General features: G+C 40.8%; 1 protein-coding gene across 2 annotated transcripts in view; it reads right to left on the bottom strand.

Moving 5' to 3' along the window:
* Positions 1–22626, bottom strand: part of Stk32a (serine/threonine kinase 32A) — a 147693-nt gene that overhangs the window by 69706 nt on the left and 55361 nt on the right. For both annotated transcript variants that reach the window (XM_036204427.1, XM_036204428.1), the window contains exon 5: positions 19647–19820. In XM_036204427.1, the coding sequence (XP_036060320.1) occupies positions 19647–19820 (174 nt within the window). The remainder of the gene's footprint in view (positions 1–19646; positions 19821–22626) is intronic.

Genomic DNA, 22626 nt, shown 5'->3' with positions numbered 1-22626 from the left:
ATCTCACAATTTCTGACTAGGCAACAGGTTTGTTTGGTTTTGGATTTGTGATTATATAGCACACCCTCAAGCTTGGTCATCCCCAAGTTCTTGAGAGGAGAAAGCTGTGTGTGTGTGTGTGTGTGTGTGTGTGTGTGTGTGTGTGTGTGTGTGTGTGTGTGTTATAAGATTTAGAGTGTCACACAAAGACTACTGGTCCCCAAACTAGACCTATATTCAAAGCATGGGGTGGTAGGTCAGGAGAAGAAATTATAAACAAAACGTAAGTTGAAACAGGAAGCAGAGTAAAGAGTTTTCTGGACCAGACTGTGTCCCAGACCAGATACTGTCCTCTAAGATTACACTTCACAAGCTTTGATTACAATCCCAGTTCTCTCCCTTGCTTCTCATATAATCTTGGACCCATAATTTAAGCTAAGACACCTGCCCTTCATCATCTACACACATGATCTGATCTCTGTAATGGAGCCATGATAAGGAATAAAGGTGGAGCCCTGGTGAGGAGTAAGGGCTACACAGCCTGGCAAGGGTCTGTACTTAATCTCTGTTTTACCAACTGTCTGCTGCATCTGCTCATTTCCAGCATCTCTTGCTCTTTGCTCCAGGGAAGATGAGTTACAGAAACCATTAGCAAAGGATCAGATAAAGGGACTGTGGGCTCTCAGGACCACATTGAATATTTCCAATGTTCAGTAAATGTGTTGGACATACTTGATATTCCTTTTAGGTACAAATGACTATTTTAGGTTAACAATATTTTCCAATTTTCATTCCAACAAACATATCCATTATACGGTAAGAAAGCAGGTTCTATTCATTATCATGGTAAGATTAAGAGGGGAGGGGTTTTAGGGATCAATGAAAATGTCATTTGGCATGCCTTAATCAATTTGTGTTTCTTTTCCCATCACTCATGTTCTCTTCTCAACACCTTCCCTCTCTCACGCAGTCTCTCATATAGTCTGTGAATTTCTGCCCAATTCTTCCTGACATACCCCCTTAGCATACAAAAGCTGCATCATTAGACACCTATCCCAGCACCCCCTGCTTCTCCAGTTCCCCAACACCTAAGGTATTATCACCTAAGAAAGCCTTGCTTTTTCAGTAGAGTGGAGAGAGGGCAGGAGGGAGCAGATGCTGAAGGGCACTCAGCGGAAAACAGATTAAGCTTCAGTCGAGATTGTTCGGAGAATTAACAGAAATATTAAGTCAAGACACAGGAAAGAACCTCTTCACAGTCCCCCATTTCCAATGCTGGCAGGAACCATGACGAAATCTTAGACTGTGACACAGCTGTCACTAAGGCTTGAAAGGACCTGGCTGAAAGCTATGTTTAAGTGCAGAGTACAGTGGAGAGGCCAGCCTGACCTCTAATGTCTTTGAGCCCTGATCTTTAGTGATTCACCCATGTCTTGTTCTAAAGGAGCCCCCCTCCAACAGTTGGTTCTTGTTCCTGATTCATCCCCAAAATAAATTGCCAAAGCTGATCATCAATCAATAATCTACTAATATTCTCATAATCACACTGTTTATAAATGGCAGAGGTGGTATTTAACTCACATGCCGTTTCCTCACTGACTAGCTTAGCTATTTTAAGTAGGATGGTAGCTAGGTTCCTTAAAGACCAACTGAACTGGTAGCTTCTGCCTCAGTTGATGACAAAGGCTTCCATGGACAAAGGAAATGAAGGTTATGGTTGATTAGCAGTCCCTCATATGAACACAGAAGGGATGCTTGGAGACAATCACAAAAACTTTCTGGACCTGACCTACCTTCTAAACAATGCCACTGCTTCTAGCTGAGGTCATTCTTGCCTGTGCCATGGTGTCTGCATGACAAACATCTGATAACAAGTATCTTTCATGTCTCAGAACAGCTCTGTGCTGTGGATGTCACTGCATTTGGACAGATGAAAAAGGAGAGGCTTAGAGAATGGCATTGCTCTTCCAAGACCACCAGATGTAGCACGGATCTTAAAAGGTCTAATTAATCTGGAGCCAGGTATTTGGGTGAATGCTGGAAGATCAGAGAAGCAGAATAAGCCACAGCTAACCTCAACTCGCCAGTTCCTCAGCTGATCCTGTTTCCTCAGATTGGAAGCCTCTGTGTCCTCACCCAGAATGAATCTCAGCTGGACTGTGCTGCTTAAAAGCCTAAAAGCTTAATAGGACTCTAGTTCCTGGTCCTCATGCCTTATATACCTTTCTGCCTCCTGCCATCACTTCCTGGGATTAAAGGTGTGAGTCACCATGCCTGGCTGTTCCCAGTGTGGCCTTGAACTCACAGAGATCCGGATGGATTTATGCCTCCCGTGATAGGATGTGATAGGATTAAAGGCGTGCGTGCCACCATTTTCTGGTCTCTATGTCTATCTAGTGGCTGTTCTGTCCTCTGATCCCAGATAAGTTTATTAGGATGCACAATATATTGGGGGACATAATATATCACCACAACCAGACAAGACCTGACAGAGCTAGAACCCTACCACAAACTGATGTAAATCCGACTTACAATGGGATCTTCATCCTTACTTCTACTAAGGAAAGAGAGAGATGTTTTTTATACACTCAGAGGTTGAGTTCAGCTCAAGTTGTCTTACAGCAAGTATATTTTGAATCATATTTTCCTACTGTGGATTTATAAGTCATATACATATTCTACTTTACGATGCATTGCTAAAGATCAAATGTTGCTGAATGTAGTTAAAGATATGTTGATGCTGAAAAGGTAGAGCCTAGTGAAAAGCTGGCTCTGCTTAGCTATCACTCCAGCTGCCCATGTCATGCTCTCTCTCCCACTCCATGCATTATTGCTTTTGTGGTGCCGCCTGCCATAAGATGTCTGCCCCGGCTGCAGGGGCCTCACAGGGCTATAGTATTTGGACTTCCAGTCCCCACAAATATAAGATACATAAAACCCATTTCTTTATAAGTACCCAGCTACAACGGTTTTGGTTTAGCAATGAAAAATAGACCAATATATACATCCAAGTCTATTTCATTTTTTTAAATGTTTTCACTTTCTCATTGTAGAGAAAAATCTGTTCTCTGCGAAGATGAGATGCATTCATCCCAGTGACACAGGTTCCCAGGAGTGGAGAGAACAGACACCCCAGCTTGAGAAGTGTGTCCATATACAATAGTCCTAGTAATGAGTTTTAAAAATTGCAATCTGTGGAAACAATGCTCGCCTAAGGAAGACTCTTCTTTAGGGCTTAGCATAAGTCAACACTCACTAGTTACCATTAGCACCTTTGATTCAGATCCACTCTGGTGGAAACCCACATGCATCAACTAATAGAGCAATAGGGACCCAGGCCAACTCACGCAACCACTGAGACTACAGTGGATTCTCAACTCCTTAGGGTTCAGGTAGAGATGCCCCAGCCTGGGGAAAGGAAGGCATCTAGAAATAAGAAGGAACCAAAGGGGAAATGGTCTATTAATAATAGAGAAACCAGGATAAAATGTCTTTTAAAAGTCAGGTGATGGAGAGGAGTATACAATTAGAAAGAAGTAATCTCCTATACTTCAACTCTAGAACCAAAGGCACCCTCTCTAGCAGAAGGAAAAATAAACTTGTCATTTGGAAATGAAGCAAATTAACTCTCCAGATGCCAAGAGAATTAAAACAAAGCTCGAAGAACATCTGTATCTTTCCAGAGCAGACTACGACTCTAAGAGCCTGGGGATGACAAGATTTGTATGCCAAGCACATGCCTTGTTTAGGAAACAAGTCACAGAATACAACCAGCTGGTCCATGCCCTGAGCTGTTTTGTTTTACTGTCCTATCATAGCATACAAGGTTATAATGAAATGTCAGTATCAATTATGTATCATTTGCCTGAAAATCATGCTAAGTGTTTTACTCATATTATTTCAACTACTTCCTCCCCTGCTCCACCAAATACCTGATGGTAAATAGTATTATCATTTTGACCTTAAAGAGAGTGATAGTGGATTCAGGAGAGACTGGGAAATTGTCTAGGTCCCATAGCTATTGAAGGGTGGAGTAGAGCCAGGATTAGAACATTGGTTACGTAAACCCAGACCCCTGTTTTGAGTGGATGGAGATATGCAATGTTAAAACTGCAGACAAGTGCGTGATGTGGTCACAGAAGGAGAGAACCAGACATCGGAACAATGGGGTGCAGACAGAAATGCCGGTAGGAGAGTGAGAATTCAAGGCAGAGAACAGCTGCTTGGGCAGACGCCACAAGAAGGAGGAATGCACCAATACAAACTGCTTAAATGAGCAAAATTGCAGTTCAGGCTGACTGGCCAGATTCTGTATTAATCGCTGCCTTGATTTTTTTGTATTTATTTAATTTTTTACATTTTTTTGTTTTTGTTTGTTTGTTTGTTTGTTTGTTTTGATGCTAGCAACAATAATCTTACCTCTCTGGCTTATGCAGGGAGTGTGAGGATACCCACGGCAGCCTTGACTGCTGCCAGCTGGGATGTGCTCTTGAGTGATGAGCTGGGATGTGTGCTCTGCTTTTGTGATCATTGAACTGGAAGGCTGCTGCACTGTGACCATAGCAGAGAGAGGAAGACAGCCCTACAACCATGTAATCATGTCTGAGCATGACAGAAATACACCAGGCAAACCACACAGCTGACTGTGGAATGGTGGCTGTGTCTTTACCACTTACCAACCTGGACCACTCTCTTCCCCCACCTAGTTCCCAGGTAAAAACTCTCAAGATGGACAGTCAGTCACTGCACTGTTTTCTGGCAGGACCTGATTCTAAGGAAAATGGTGCTTCCTCAGTACTCACCAAAGCACTCAGCAGAATCCAAACCCTCTGAAGCCCTTCCTTACACTTTCTAAGATTGCCACATTCCCCCGTGTCTGCAGCTTTTTCCTTTGGAACAAATACCAATAAACCTACTTGGTTTTAGACTACAGATGTGCTTCATGCATGCCTGGAGATATTCAGGAGGAATGATACATCCAGGCTCCTGTGCTGATTCCATGCTGTCCCCAGAAGCACAGCTTTGAATTCTAGATTGCCATTCTGTTCCATTAGCGATTTGATTTGCTGGTTCCTGATCTTAGGACATTGGCTACAGCTTTAGACCTCACTTATAGCTCTAGGGCAGAAAGCAGCTGAACCCAGCGGCACTAACTGGGTTTCTCCTCTTTTATTAGGGAAGACAATAGCTTTTTTTTTTTTCTTTTTTGAAGAAGTCACTAGCCATACTGACTCATACCCATATTGATATGTTGGGAACATAATCACTGTGATTGACCTAGCCCAAGCATTGAACACTAACCTGGATCCTTGCTACCAAACTGGGGTTATCTTATCAAGAAAGAAGGGAGATGTCTACATAACCAGGCAGTTTGGAATGCCACTGATGCCAAATCGCCTGAGGGTGTAGTGGGTATCTGTTCCAGCTTTGACCTGGAAGTACTACCTCCATTGAGGCTTTGGTAACTGTCACTCCTAGAAGGCAGAGCTAAAAGAGAGGAGACCTGAAGACCCAAGATCCGGATGTGCCAGCTCTCTTGGTTCCTGGATCCTGGATGCTGGAGGATAGACTGAGCAGAGTTCTCCAGAGAACACAGCTGGACTGTGCTTCACCTTTCCCAGACCCTGTAACCTATCCCTTCACTTGTAAGTTACCCCACAAAATAAAACTCCCTTTGAACTACATGGAGTTGCCTTAATATTTCAACCAATGTGAGGGTGAGCCACAATCTGGTTATGCTTGACTCTGGAAAGTTAATAAATCTCCCCTTGTTTGTTTCCTTCAAAAGGGCCTGGTGTACAATAACCACTGAATGAGCAATAAAGAGTTGTAGGAAGAACGAGTTGTACATAAGGACAGTGTGAAAGATTTAAGTAGAGTAGGAATATAAGTGTTCTATGTAAGTATATGAACTTGCAGATACTTAATGACTAGAATCTCATACCCATGAAGCTCAAAGAATGGAGACAAGTGAGGTGGACACAGGTGTAGCACTCTGATGGACCTCTTCTGGGCCAGGAATTGTCACTGGGTTGATGCATCTAGGAGTATCAGGCGAGCATACTCTACAATCTTATAACTGGTGTTGAGACAAAGAACAACCCTCCCTAAATGCACGTGACTGATGAGTAGGTGACATTAGAAAAAAATGCTCCGAAAAAGACATCAAATCTTTGCTGTAAACATGCAGTAACGCTTTCCCTTTAAATAACCGAAGTTGTTAGTGACACGCTGCTTGATGGACAGCTGCCAGACCCTTCTCTTGTGCCCAGCTGCCTTGAGTGAGGAGCTGTCAATCACAATGTCCCTTGTATGATTGTGATCAGCTGGCTTGTGATCATGGCAGCTTAGCTGCTTTGAATACTTCCTGGACCTTCTGGGAAATTCCACTCCAGCTGTAAGGACCACAGCAACTGTCAGCATCCACACTGCCCATCACACACACCCAAAAAAAAAAAAAAAAAAAAAAAAAAAAATCCAAGGATTGAATCTGTGCTTTATTCAGAGCGCTGCAATCTGGGAAGTCAGAATGAAATCTGCCTGCCTTCCCCGGTCTTTCTCTCATTAGCATTTTCATACAGAACCCGAACAAAGACATCAAATCAGTTCAGAAACACTTCTGCCCAGGTGGGTCTTGTCTCAAACTGCCCCCTCCCTCCACTGCAAGGGAAGGGTTGACATACACCAAGGCCACAGAGCCTTGCACACCTACTGAGACATTCTGGACTGCAGCTAGTATTAAGGTTAACTCAGAAGAGATCATTGACCATGGGCATGTGCTGACTCCATCCTTCAGAATAAAGCACAGATGTGCTGACTAGTCACACGCCACAGCCACAATTGCAGCGGAGGCACTGATTTTCATACTGGAAGGCCTTTCTCCAGTCACAACTGCTCAGGGCACTTGGAAGCATCTTTGAGAGATGTCACTCAAGTCACAGCAAATGTGAGTGACCTTTAGGTGGACCTGCCTGCAGTCATTCCCAATGGTCCTTCCCATCTTGCTGCTGTATCCAGCCAGGCCAGGTGGGGAGTAGGTCCCAGCCTGACTCAGTGCAAAGCCGGTGACTGATGAAGTGTTGACTGTGCTGCAGAGCAAGGGTCTGTGTCTGCCTCTCCCCTGTTCTGACTATATAAGCATCCTATGTCAGCCTTCTTTGGTCAGTCAGGAGAGTTTGCCGATGCACTGACAACCTCCCCATGCTGTGACACGAGGCCATATTTTATTTCTTACTTTTTTATGATTGTTATGATGGATAAAGTGGGCTGAGCAGGTTACAGTAAGAGTAGAGGAAATCGTCAGGCTTCCAGTCCCAGGCAGTGAATAGCAACAGCCATAAAGCCACTTGAGAATGACTTATGGGGCTATAAGCCCTGGAAACCGCTAGGGCTATAAGCTTTCAGAACACTCAGCAACTTAGACAGCTGGGCAAGAATTCTAGAGATCTGTGCTACTGACAGTGGTGCCCACCGGGGTGAGAGGCTATGAAGAGCTCAGTAGAGTAACAGCAGATCCCAGCCCCTACAAGAGTTCCAGAGCTACCAAAGGCTAAGAGCATAGGGCCTGACACTGAGAGCTTGGACTCTATAATTGTATTATTGGCTGTCACTGGGCTACTATATTTCAACACACAAAGCAATAAACCTTTACTGAGGTGCCTACAGCAACTTGCTGGCTTTGAGGCCCTAAGTGTTTATTTTTAAGGTGCAGAGCCATCAGCTTCTGGTTTTGAAAGCACAATCTACTTCTGAGTTGTGTGCCTAGATCTGTAAATGTCTGGCATTGAAAGCTGTAGCTATAGGTCTATATTTCTCAAGATTTGGAGTTTTGGGTCTCTGCAATTAAAAACCACTCTGTAAGCCTCAGGTTCTGAAAAGTGTTAGACTTTCAACTCTAACAGAAGCTGCCCTTTGCCTGTTCACTATTTTCACCTGACTGGAGTAAAAGAACCCTCATGTATTTGTGACAGGATGATGAAGCTGTTTGTGCAGACCACACACAAGCCCCATTTAGGGGCTTACATAGTGTTGGACTATATATGCATGCAAAGATTTTTATAAACATATAAAGGTATATGACAATTAATAGGCTTTATATACATAAACACATATAAGTAATATACACATGCAACCTAAAATTAAATGCATAGATATATTAATTCATAGAGTCACATCATGGCAATTGTCTCAGTAACAAATGGTTCAATCCAGCCCTGGATATTTCCAGCTTCACTTGAGGTAGAAGTTAGGAATGTGTGCTTTATAGTCAGATGACTCAGGTTCAAATCCCAAATCTGCAACTTCCTAATTCTGGAACCATGGGTAAATGTGATCACCTTCCTAATATGCATTCTTCTGTAGTTTTCACTTGGCTATTTAAACAGATAAGATTCTACATAGTTTAAGGACACCTACTCTTATGCTGACTCTAAGAATAAGCTAAGAAATGTCTTGTCACATGACTACAGTTACCAGACCAGGGATGGACTACTGACCCAATTTGAGCCACTGTATAGGAAGGAGAGTGATTAGAAGTGAAAATAAAAGCCCTCTTGGTATCCTGAGGCAGGTTTTTAGAAGGAATCATGATTACTGGATTCAGAAGAGTTAGGATGGAATACAAGTACCTTCTTAGCATTACATGGAGGAGCAGGCTGAGGATGGAGGGTCCACAGAAAGAGCAGACAAGAGAAAGAAGCTACTTGGTCAATGCTGCTGCTGGATTGTTGAATACGTAATCTGTAGACAAGCTTACATCTGGATTTTCCAGTTGTATAGGATAATATTTATTTTATTATTTGAAGCAATGTGAATTTAGGTTTACCATTACTTGAGCTCTAAACTCATGTACATAATAGAACAAAGGACAATGAGCTCTACTTCATAAAGGTGTGATGATTTAATTAAATGATGCACATAAATCTCTTACTACAGAACCTGTCACAAAGTAACGGTTCAGCTAAATTTTATAAAACAATGAACAAATAACTAGCAAGTGCCCAGTATAGAAAGAGGTAGGTCACGAGACACTAACGATAAACTGAGAGTGTCAAGAGATGACCATGTGTTTTCAATGTTGGTTTAACCATTATGACATCACAATGGTGACAGGTCTCACTCGCTACACATGGCAACTTAGGCGAAGCTCCATTATACTTGAAGCCCATGCCTTTAATCCCAGCACTCAGGAAGCAGAGGCAGGCAAATCTCTGAGTTTGGGACCAGTCTGATCTACTGAGCTAGTTTTAGAACAGCCAATGATACACAGGGAAACCCTGTCTTAAATAAATAAATAAATAAATAAATAAATAAATAAATAGAGAGAGAGAGAGAGAGAGAGAGAGAGAGATAAAGAGATAAATAAATTAATAAATTAATAAATGCATGCATACACAAATACATAAATAATTACATAAATAAAGTATTCTCAAGTCTATATTATTCCCCAAAAACCCTTTTGTAGCATTCATGACAAAAAGTTTGGTGATATACAGTTGTGCTCACTTGTTTCCAAGCTGCTTATGACCACTGTCACTCAATATGGGAGAAGTGATGTGTTAAAGTGGAAATGCTGAGGTCCTTAAAGTATAATGCATTTGCTAGTTGGGCTTTGCAGAAAGTGTGTCTGTCTTGTATCATCAGAATAAGAAGGTGAGTGGATCAGCTCATGGGCTCTTTCCTTACTATGTGAGACCAGCTAACAGGACCTCTCAATACCTCCCATCCTGACCTCCTGACCACACACTGTAGAGTGAAAATAACGTTCAAGTACATGCCCTCTCCTACTTGCTCTGCCTGTTCCCTGAGCACAAATATAAAGCAGGACTGTGCCTACACACTTGTTTGAATGTGGTAATGATCTAGCCTCTGCTCACACTTGTTGCCTCACTCCTACCCTCACATGCCCTCTGCTCTTCACCAGGACATAACAAACACCCTAAGAGCTGTTTGTCTGGCTAGCCCTGCCACCAATGCTGCCAATATTCCAGGTCACCTGTGGGCAGAGTGTTAAAGTAGCCCACACCCCTCTAGAAGTGTACTTGCTCAAATATTTATTTACTATAAATTACTAAACACACTCTGTAACTAACACAGCTCCCTCAGTATTTAGGTCCTTGTTGGTTATGTCATCTCATTAGCTGTAATCTTTAATAAGGCAAAGAAGGAGGAGGAAGAGGAGGAGAAGGAGGAGAAGAAGAAGAAAAAGAAGTCATTGTAGTAGTTTCCTTCACCCCCAAAATTCTATTCCCAGCTATGTCCCTGACATATACATAAGTAAGCAATACTGTTTAGTATTAAGTGATTAAACCTAAAAGAATGATGCTTGAACTTCATATTGCAATGCATGCTAGACTAAATGAAATTGTATTTAATGCAGCTCACAGGTTACATATTAATGAAACTCTTAACTTTATTGGAATTATTAAAAGTTCAGCCCAGCCTAGTTAAATGTTAACCTGTAAACGAGCATTCCCTTGCCTTTTCCAAGGAAGGTAGGAGGGAGGTACATTTTAACGGCTCTTTGCAATTGTCTGATGCATAACACCAAGAGGGCAGATCCTCTTGTTTTCACAGTGTGTAACTCATGCTCATTCATTATTTGGTAGCATGGCAGCATATGCTGAACAGAGCACAGCAATGTAATACCCTTATTACTGCACTGTGTTTTGTTTCTAGGGCTCAATAACCACTTTGCTACAGCAGTTAGGAAAAGAGAACATTTGCAAGGGCTTGTCATCTACTAAAGATAAGATTTAATAAGACAAGGAGGAGGGACCTTTTCTTAAGCACTCCAGAGAAGACGTCAGCCTGGATCTAATATTTCAACACAGTAAACAACAAGTGTTGTCAATACACTGAAAGAAAGGCAAAGCTTAAGCAGAACACACAGAGTGAGATTAGTAAAGTCATCTACGATTACTCTGAGGCTCATACTTTTCTCAGGCTGAACACAATGCTGTGGTAAATGAGGAAAAAAAATAATAAAACCTCCTTTAAAGATATATAAAAGCCAAACGAGAGAGACACCTTCAACATGAGACTTAAATACAAATGCTGTAGATAGCTGAAATCTCTCACTAAAGTTGAAAGATGAAAATAAGGAGTAGATCTAAGCAGGAAAGAACTGCATGCTTTTGCTGTGCCATGAGCTTGGCTGCTGCTGGAAGTTTCCACCTTGTGGTTCTAGAGGCTGCAAGTCTAAAGTCAAAGGGTCCTTAGAGCCAGCTTCCACAAAGACCATCCTTTTTTGCCTCTTCTAGCATCTTCTGGTATATAGGTAATCTACTGTTCTTTGCTTTATATACGTATGTCTCCAGTCTTCCATCTTCTTGTGGCCATGATGTGTGTGTGTGTGTGTGTGCGCGCGCGCGTGCGCGCGCACATTCAAATAGGTTTTTTTTTTTCCCCAAGACAGGGTTTCTCTGTGTAGCTTTGGAGCCTGCCCTAGAACTCACTCTGTAGCCCAAGCTGGCCTTGAACTCCAAATAGCCTCTTTTTATAAAGCCACCAGTCATGTATGAATAGGGCCCATCTGAATGGTCTTATTTTAATTTGAATATTTCTATAATGATCCTGCTTCCTAAAAGGTCACATTTTGAAACACTGAGGATTAAGACTTGACTGTATCCTTTATTCAAAGTATGCTAGTTTTTGTCAACTTAATACATACTAGGATCACCTGGGAAGAGGAAACCTAATCAGAGAAATTATCACCATCCACTTGGACTGTAGTCAAGTCTATGGGCATTTTCTCGATTGTTGAATGACGTGGGAGAGCCTAGACCACTATGAGCAGTGCTATTCCTAGGCATGTGGTCCTGAGCTGTATGAGAAAGCAAGGTGAGTAGGCCGGAAGAAGCAGAGAAGTAAGCAACACTCCTCCATGGTCTCTGCTTCAGTTTCTGCCTCTAGGTTCCTGCCTTGAGTTCCTGTCTTGACTGCCCTCCTTGAAGAGTTGCTGACCTGAGTGTTGCAAGATGACATAAACCTCATCCTCTCAGAGCTGGTTTTGGTCATGGAGTTTATCACAACAAGAGAAAGCAAATAGGAAAAGGAAATCTAAAATAACATACAATTGTACCAACCACAATCATCTTGCAATTGGCTAAGTAGCACTACACAGCTCATGTAACCTAGAGGATGCATGTCAGTTATTTTCATAAGGATAAAACTAAGGAAGCCTATAATTAGAGCAGGAACATTCTGATGATTCTGTTTGTTTGTTTCTGTGCTGGAGTTGAACCACAGCTCCCTATGAGTAAAGCAAGAGCTCTACCATGCTCCCTCCAGTCAGTACCTTTAGTTAGATAATCTTGAATTTGAAATTTAGTCTTCATACACTAGCTGTATATGGCCAAGTTACATAAATTAGATAATATTGCATTTGAATTAAGTCTCCATACACTATCTGTACATGGCCAAGTTACTTTAGTTAAATAATCTTGCATTCAAATTTAGTCTCCATACACTAACTGTACATGGCCAAATTACTTAACTCTGCCAAAATATTGTTGACTGTCAAATGGGGCACTGTGTACAGCATGCTGAGTACCACAGTGCAAGGTCTTGGTATGTGTGTAATAAATAACTCTTGTTAAGTCATTAAAGCAATGACGTATGTACTTTGTATCATAAATGAATTGGGCAAAAAGGCTGGTGAGCTAAAACAAGTAAACACATTCAGGAATGAGAAAAATATCTCACCAGGTGACTCATTCTTAAGGGCTTCAAAGCTGAGCTGTCACTGGGTTAGCATATTCATTCATTAGGAACTGATCTGTCACTTGAATGATTAGCACCAAAATGATCTCATTTTTGCCTATGAATTATCACCTCAAGAAAATAAAATATGACTGCTAAGGTACTACAGTGTGTGTAAATTAGATGCCAAGGTGACCTCCCGGCCTAGATCTCTGCCTGCTATAAACTAAAGGCCTTCCCTGAAAACAAGTATGATTTTGGTTCACAATTGAATTGCAAACAAGAACTTGTCTGGCAAATGTGCTAAGAGCTGTTTGCCACACTTCCATGCCACATGCTCTCCAGGCAGTTCACTTCAGTCACATAGCTTTCCTGGAGGGGAGTATATGTGTGGTAGAGAGCAGAGAAAGAACAAGCTGAGGCAATGAGGATGCCATCCTAGAGACTTATGCATGAAGGAATAACTTCTTACCCCTGCCAACCCCTTCTCTTCTTCCTTGACAGAGAAGTTCAGGACTGCCAAAGTTGTAGAGGAAACTGGCATTGGGATGTGGCACAGTACACTTCTTCAGGGGAAAAGTGGCAGACAGACATTATGGGGACCCCCCCCACTTCATGATTTCCACCTCATGTTTATGTCCTTGAGTAAACAAGGTCTGTCACTTGCTTCTAACCAACATTGTTTTGGTATTACTGGAACTATTGGGATTATGTTATACAATATTATATGTTGTTATTTGAATATATAACTGTTGTCCTACTAGTCAGCTCACTCTAGAGAGTCTAGGTGTTCTTCTTAAATTTGAGAAAGCAAGCTGCCATGAGTCCTGCAGCTTCAAGAGGAATGAATTCTACTAACTTCCTGCCTGAACCTAATCTTCAAAGAAACCTCAGTTACACTATGTCCACATTCCAAGCCAAGGAAACCCAGAGCTAATAAATGTGGGTTAAATCAATGGCTCATTTCCTACAAAGGATATCAAAGGCAACACAGAATCTCTTCTCCTATAGCCAAACAGTAGGAATTTCTAGAGCAAATTAAGATTTACTCCAGAAAATATTGTAAATTTACCTTGTACAATTGTCATGTGTGCTTACTGTTCTCACTCATATGTTTACATATGTTTACACTCAGTTACCCAGTGACCCTCTACTTTGATTTCTGTGCTGAATGTTGGCGATTAATCAAGGGTAAAACATTCTCTATCCACAAGTAATTACATTTAGGAGAGAGAGAAAGCATTATATGAATAACAACATTGTGGCCCAAATGTCACAATTAGAAGCATAACCATGAGCACTGGGAAGATGTAACTGAGTAGGAGTGATGGTGCCCTAGCATGGGACAGATTCACAACAGCTTATAATCTTTATAAAGCATGCTCCCAAATGTAAAAGCCTTTCTTATCTGTAAATCATTTTCCATGATCAACTGTTAGCAGTGCTACAACAAAGTGAACAAGTGAACATCTCCATCACCACCAGAGCTTCGGCTCTGCAACACTGTCTGGTAACCACACACTTTGAAGGTATCCTTGAGTATTTAGGCTAGAATCATTGTTCCCAGAGGTTTGTTGTTGTTGTTGTTGTTGTTTGTTGTTATTTTTTTTTATTATTTCATGGTCGAGGTACTGATTCTGAGAAGGATGATGGGAATTTCTTAAAAGTTGCTATGTCGGTTTGAAGGATTGACAAGTGAGGATTAATTCTTATCTGCGCCTTGCTTCAGAGTGAAGCTGGCTGCCTTGATTACTCCCTCTGCCCCTCTCGCTATAACAAAAACGACAAAGGTAATAAGTGAAAGCGCAATCCCGTGTTCATCTTGATAATCAAAACTTTTCTATCATTCCCTGTTCAATATTTACATTATTGATGGAAGATAACAGTTCACAATTTTCTCTGTTGTGCTGTGATTATTTATATGAATTGCCTAATAGGATTTTTACCTCATTCCTATAGGAATTTGGAAAATGATGAGTTACAACTTCATTAGAGTGAGGTTGTTTTTCCCTCTATGAGGAAAATGCAATCAACCATCTACTCTAATCTGAGATGACTTAGTGTTAACTGTCTTATATAGCTCATCTCCATAGCCTAAATTCATAATTGAGTCTTCTTCAATGTCTGACAGGAGAATGACTACCAATTCCTTCTTGGCCTGCAATAATTAGTTTCCATCAGATTATTCATTGGAGGGACTGTGGCATTCTAATCAAATACTGCTCTCCTCACAGGAAGTATAATGAATTTAGGCTCTCTTATTTTTAATAGAAGCAAATAATCACTCTGTTCTCACTTTAAAGCCTTCACTTACTGACTTAATATAAATAAGGGGGTATTAAAATAAGATCTTCCACACTTTGAAAACTAAAGCCACTTTTCAATCTGTGAGCACAAGAAAACATTTGAATTTCTTGACTAACAAGAAACTTGTCTAATTATATAAATCAAAACTAAGGTTTTTGCATCTTTGTCTTTATCAGCTGTGTCAAAGAAAACTCTGGAAATTGATGAAAATTAGCTCAATATTTTGAATATTATGAGAACTTTAAAAATTCAAGTCTATGGATTGAAAAATTCTATCAATAAATTAGGAAAACCACCCATTTATATCCCATGTGAAGTTTATGGCAAAGAAAGTAGGTACAATGTTTTAGAAAAAGAAGACACACATCTGTTGGCAGGGACATCAATGTAAGAACACAATTAAAACAGATCCCATTCTGTATTTCTCAGATACAATGAACTCTACCTATCTATCTATCTATCTATCTATCTATCTATCTATCTATCTATCTATCCCTTCCTCCCTCCCTCCTACCCTCCCTCTCTTTATTTCTGTGTGTCTGTGTACTAGTTTTATGTCAACTTGACACAAGCTGGAATCATGAGGTAGGAGGGAGATTCAATTGAGAAAACGCCTTCATAAGATTGGGCTGCTGGCAAGTCTGTAGTGCATTTTCTTAGTTAGTGATTGATGAGGGAGGGCCTGGCTCATTATGGGTTGGTCACCCCTGGACTGGTGGTCCTGGGTTCTTTAAGTAAGCAGACTGAGTAAGCCATGCAGAGCAAACTCTTAAGCAGCACTTCTCCATGGCCTCTGCATCAGCTCCTGTCTCCTCCAGGTTCCTGCTGTGTCTTGACTTCTTTTGATGATGAAATGTAAGCCAATTAAACCCTTTCCTCTCCAACTTGCTTTTGGTCATGGTGCTTCATCACAGCAATAGTTACCTTAACTAAGACAGTGTGTTCATACAGAAGGCGAGATTATGGACTCATATGAATACATGTACTTGTTGAGATTAACAGGTTGAAATTAGGCATCTTCGTCCATTACTGTTCACCTGATGTTTTGAGACAGAGTCTCACTGAACCGGGAACTGAACAATTCAGTTCAGAAAGCTTGTCAATGACATCCAGGGATCACCAGTCCCCAGTCATTGTGATTCTAAATGTGTGCATTTCTTATTTGAGTGCTGGTGATCCCAACTTATACCCTCATGCTTTTGTAGCAAGCATTCTCCTGACTGAGCCATCTCCCTGGCCCCTGAATAATGACTCTGATTTATTCAGTCCCTGTTACATGGTCTAGGTCTGATTGCTGCTTTGGCCATTTAAAAATCTCTTCTGAATCCTCTGAGTTCTCACTAACACTGTTTTCTTATCGAACACCTTCCCTCGTATGCTCCAGCTTTCCTCATCAGTTTAGCTTCTGGTTTTAGATCATCCTTTGATGGACTAAATTTGTGGAATGATGGCCATGTTCACCTTACTCTGCACTCTCCTCAGGCTCCAGCGACATTCAACCTCATGGGACACAGAGTGGTCAAGAGCTCTGCATTTCCTCAATCTGATGCTTCACCTATACTCTCATAGTGTGATGTGGGGTAAGAGCCTTAAGTTTTTTTAACTGGAGTTCCAGCTGTAAATGGGGATAGTAACGCCACCAACTTCCTGTAACTGGAGGAATACTGAGTGGTATTTGACAAGTCCTGAGAAGAGTCCCTGGACTGGAAGCCACTGGTAAATAGTGGACTGACCTTATTCTTGTTCCATGCACATTCACTGAGTACTTAAGATCATTTTGAATCATCTACTGTCCAGGAGCAACACATGGGTTGACTCTAAACATAGAAGTTCTGTATTTTATAGCTGCTGTTCCATGTAATTGGTTATTGTATGCTTGGACAAATCTATGATACTTCATCTATTCTTTTTCATTCACACATTTCATGTCTTGGAATTCAGAGTGTGAGTTTTACAGTAGTATTCTAAGCAGCTGAAAGATGATTTATTCTGTCATCTTAGCATCAATCAAATGGAGCATTTGTTTTACTGATTCTTTTGAAGGAAGCTATAGTTTTTTGAAGAGTTATATTTTTAATTTGAATGTATTTCATGAAAAAGCTCATGTTGTATATCACTAAACACCCTGGGAAATAGCTAAACCATCAGAATGGAAAAATATGTGTTGTAATATATGAAGAAGGAGATTTTTATAATGAGATTCCTAGCACTCAGAAGCCCAGATTGTTTCTGAATTCATCTCTCAACTTTACACCCCACATAATCCCATTCTCAGAACAACACTATTATTACCAATTTTTAAATTCTTTAGACAGAAGGATATTCCTTAATTAACCATGTATCTGGTTTTTAAAGCCATTTGAAAGATGATAACACATTGAATTGGTGTCTGGCATTTTAATGGTAAAAAGCCTAGTTATTGGACAATTAAAGTGTCTATTTGGCCCATTATCATGGAAGAACTTTAACACTGGCAATATGTCTTCAATTTACTAGAACATGTAAGAGGTTAGCCAGCATCTCTTCCTTCATAGTTTTTCCAAATAATGGCAAGGCAATGGGAAGCTAAGCACACATGGCTTCACTCCTGGAATAGAAGGGCACAAATGAATTAAGCAGCTGCATATCAAAAAGTGTCAGAGCTTCTCAGAAGTGCAAAGATGTTCTGTTAGCTTATAAAATACAATGCATGGGGGAGGGGGGTGAGTGGGGCCCACAGGCAGCAGACACACTTGAATTGTTCTGTGACCCCAGAAGGACAGCATCTTAGTTTGTTTCAATGCTGCTTCCAGAATGTCCAGATTTCTTTCATTCATTTCTATGCGAGAAGACGTTTTAGCACAAACAGGCCCTCTGAAAGTGGACAGTAGTAAATACAGTGGGAGTATAAAAAGCTAGGAATAGGCTGGGTGGTGGTGGCACATGCCTTTAATTCCAGCACTCAAGAGGCAGAGGCAGGCGGATCTTTGTGAGTTCGAGGCCAGCCTGGTCTACGGAGCAAGATCCAGGAAAAGTGCAAAACTACACAGAGAAACCCTGTCTCGAAAATCAAAAAAAGAAAAAAAAGAGTGAGGAAGAGGAAGTTCAACCCTTATGTGCCACATGATTTCAGTGGCCCAAATTAGATGAGACTAGTGAGGTGTGAGGGAGGAAGAGAAAGAAAAACAGACACCAGCTAGGAAAGATCTTCTTCTAGGTTCAAGGTGAATTTCCAGCCTGAATTCCTCTCGGAATAAAGCCCTTCCCAGAAAAAAGCTGCCAAGCGCCAGCAAGCCTGCTCTTCAAACCAAGGTCTTCAATTACCCACCAAATACCAGGTGTGTAAATTGCCTTCTGAAGTCCTGTGTGATTAACTGGTCAGTTTTCCATTTAACTATGACTTAAAGAGCACATCTCCTCCAGTACAAATAGCCTCTCCAAAGATGGAAAATTAAACAGTTACTTAAGTCTACCCACATAAAGCCAGAAAAGAAAAAGAGGATTAGTTCATGTGCCTACAAATTGTGGTGGTACCTGTTCATCCACAGTCTCAGAGCTGATCCAGAAAAGTTGCAGCCAAGTGTAGCAGCCAAATATGCTACCCAACTCAGGCTATACTAAAGGAGACACAACTGTACTAAAATCTCAGTCAGTTCTTCAAAGATTAGAGAGGACTGTAGTGAGGTTATTGGCATTGGGTTTTATCTAACGATGTGTAATCGGTGTTTGTATTTTGCATGTATATTTAGTGCTCTCGGTATAACATGGCTTCCTCTCTCTCTCACTTGGGGTTGGAGAGATTCAGTTTTAGATCCTGACAGGGCCAACTGTTAGAAAATCCTTGACCCATTTTCTTTTTCAGTACAATGGGGACACTATAATTAAATGGGAAGTCCTTGTTGATGCTTAAAAATTTAAAACACTAATAAAATGTTTCCGAGTGCCCAGCACAAAGTAAACCTCAGTAAAAGTAATGGATATGATGATGATTTGATTATTAATAAACCTAGGTGATAACTTTATATTTATAAATCATGTTTTTTTTTCATCTTTAATACAGGCCTAATAGCAACTCTGATCTTTATCCAGGTTGTTTTACTGATAAATGATATATAGTATATGAGATCATCATTAAGGCTACTGTTTTTTTTTTACAATTATAATGTATCCCTTCCTGTCTACTTGGATGTATCCCCTTATAACCCTTTATTTATTTTCTTAAAACAAATTCTCTAAAGTGTAGGAGACTCCTTGTTTTTGTTGCTCCTGTTAGCAGTGGACACATGGGGGACTTACTTAATACAATTGTCATGACAGGAAGACATTAAACCAAGTTTTCTCCTATGAGGAATTTCTTTTTTATCTTGCTCTCTGCATGTTTCCACCTCTATTTGAATTAATTAATTGAATACTGAAGTTCTCACCTGTCGCCATTCCTTCTCTTTATATATGCATAGTTATAACCAAGTATCAAACAGACATTGATAGTGATGTTTAGCCTTGTCATAGACTGTGACCTTGGGCAAATTAAACTTAATATGTCAGTCACCCACATGGGCAACAAACCAACTCCAAAGGACTGCTGCAGTAACTATATGAACATTAAATGCAGTGATGAACAAGATTTGTTCAATTCAGCTTCTTCAAGCCCATGGATTGTCTTCTTGGACTTGACTGACCTGTGAATGATGCGCTGGCTCTGCAGGTAGTCCAGGGCCATGGCCAGCTCACAGATGAAGAGCTTCACTGTGTCTTCCTGAAAGTGGACATTCTGCTGCAGGTGATAACGCAGGTCCCCACCAAGTAGCAGGTCTACCACCATGAACATGTCTTCCTCATCTTGGAAGGAATACCTGGAACAACATCAGAGAAATAAATATCAGGGCTGGAGAGACAATTCAAGGGACAAAGTGCTTGCATGTCAGCCTGAGGACCTGAGTTTGGATCCCCAGCTCCTGGATAAAACCATGGCATGGTGCCTAGTGTGAGAAACCCTGCACTGGGAGCCAGACATAGGAGCTGATCCGAGGTCAGGGGCAGATTTCTCTGGCCAGTCCGTCTTGCCAAAATAATGAGCTTCAGGTTTATTAAGACAATGTGTCTCAAAAGTAAGGTAGAGAAGCAATTGAGGAAAACACTGTCAACCTTGGCCTCCATGTAGAGAGTACATCTGCCTGCACACATGAACACACATGCAAAACACACACAATTTTGTTTTAAAATAAACACCAACTACATTTACAGGATAGAGTTCTAGAGGCAAGCCCTAGTAGACTACTGCCGTGCTCCCATTTCTTACAAAGAAATTAGGGAACAGTAAGTTTAAGTGATCTCTACCAAGTAAAAATCCTAACAAATGAACCAAGGGTTCTCCAGGGACAAAATGAGATGTGAAAGAGAACAATATCACAAGATGAAGCACAAACAAAAGAGAGAACTCTGTGGATAGGGTACAGTTTAGACTGTCAGAACAATGGGTATGATGGAAAAGAATGAGTTTGGGGAGAATGCATGGGCCAATTCTATGACAAACTTATTCACCAATCTATAGACATTGGGGATCACTGGAAAATGTGATGCCAGCTGTATGGCCAGATACCTGCTCTTCACTTGAAGGAACATGGTGCTGAGGACTGGGAGATAGAATGAGACACAACCAACCCCACATGGGCCCCTGTTATATACACAGAGCCTCCAGCAGACAAATGGGGATTTGTTTATGTGCACAGAGCCTTGGTAAGGACGTTCTTCTCCAGCAAGGATTTATCTTGTGCTCATGGCTCAGGTATGATTTATTGTCACAACCAAGTTCTCTAAATCAATACTACTTTGATGTGTTTCTGTTTTCCTAATGTCACTGAGATCATATTTTGAACTTTTATTTGCATTAAAGAACTAAGTGTCTGCAAGCAGTACCCAAGAAAGCATATAAATTCTCAGTGATGAATTCTCTGCTCAGGAGTAACTGCAGAACACCAATGTCAGGACAAATACCAAAAAGTGAAGGGGGATTTACAAACAATAAGGAATGTGAATTTCAACACAGCATTAATCTGAGGGAGGTGATAGTCTAATGAAGACTGACAGTCCCTGATGTTTGTTCACTGGTTCAATAAATGAAATTTCATAGTCGCAGAGAAGATGTCAGAAATTAAGCTCTTGGGGAATTAAGACAAATGAAAGAAATGATTCTTAAAACTTTGAGGTGTGCATGCCTGGTATTATCTTTAGAAATTATGTATCCTCTTTACCTCAGTGAGACAACCAGCTGGCTAGCTCTGCTTCAGGTTTAAAAGGCCTCAGGAAAGCTGCTAAGTCTAGACACTTCCATTTGAAGTCCTTCCAACTGCACCAACACAAACTATATTCACTGTGTTCTGGAGCTCTTTCAGTGAGCCACCTTGGGATAGTTAATAGGTAATCACACCCGAGGTCTACTGCACCTCAGGCTGCTCTCAGCAGTGGAATGGAAAATATACTTTCTCTTGGGCTGAGTTGCTGATGGAATAAGGATGGTGAGAATGGAGACTGGGTACCAAAAAAAGGGAAAACACGGAGCCACGGAGCCAATCATATATATATAACTAGAAGCCAATGGAAAAGTTACCCTGTGGAGCAGACTTATGCTACACTCTGCTGTTGACTGCCTTGCACTCTCAAACTCTCAGACCTGCTGACACTTTCCTATTGTGGCACTAAACTCTAAGTGTAAATGTTCCTTATGCTAAATTTAGTGTGAACAAGCAAACATTTTTATTAAGGCTTGAGTTAAGAGATTTTTATCCAAAGAAAAAATTAATAAAAGTGCCAGTTGTGACAAGTTAACCACAGTGTTCCAACATGTAGGGGATTAATAATCAAAGAGAAAAGAGGTCAAGGCAAGAGGCAACATGCTTGCCTGGCCAGCAGAAATAGCAATTTAGTAAGCTGTGAAGGCAAGGCTGACTGTTAAAAATCATATTCCTTCTTCAGCTTGTCACATCTGAATCCAACATCAGTTTCTTAAGTCTCAATGGGAAAAGATAAGCATTTAATATTCTGATAATATTTCATTAAAAGTATGTAGGCATAACATAATTTAGTGATTGACAGAATGTTCGGGTTCTTAATATAATCTTACTTTTTAAAAATAAACAGACCTTCCTGGTAACTCAGCACGTGTCACGGAAGCTCATGGCTGGGTTTCTGTAGCCATTGTTTCCTGTGCGTGGCATAGTTCTTAGCCAGCTATGCTAACATTAACAAGTCTAGCCCTGATGCATGTGAAATTCACTAGGTCGTATGTTCATAAATACACCCACAGGCCAATCTGATGGAGGCAATTTATCAACTGAAGTTCCCCCTTCCCAGGTGGCTCTAGTTTGTGTCCAATTTACAAAAACCTAACCAGCACAGTGGTACTACACACACAAAACAAAGAAACAAAAACATGTGTCTTGTGTATGTAGGTATATGCACAGTGTACATATAATGGATATATTTTAAAAGACATAATACATACAAAATAAAAAGGAAATAAACAATGCTGATCCATGCATAAAGTTTTCTGCCAAAAACTTACTTTGCCTAAATGATGGGGTTTAAGTCATTTTTAATTTTATAGTTTTTATTTTGTATTTCATTTGATTTTGAAATGCAAATAAACATGAGAAAAATACA

The sequence above is a fragment of the Onychomys torridus genome, chromosome 13, assembly GCF_903995425.1.
Source record: "Onychomys torridus chromosome 13, mOncTor1.1, whole genome shotgun sequence".
In the NCBI taxonomy this organism is placed as follows: Eukaryota; Metazoa; Chordata; class Mammalia; order Rodentia; family Cricetidae; genus Onychomys; species Onychomys torridus.
Note: the sequence above shows the minus strand (reverse complement) of the source record. Positions and strands in the feature narration are given on the sequence as shown.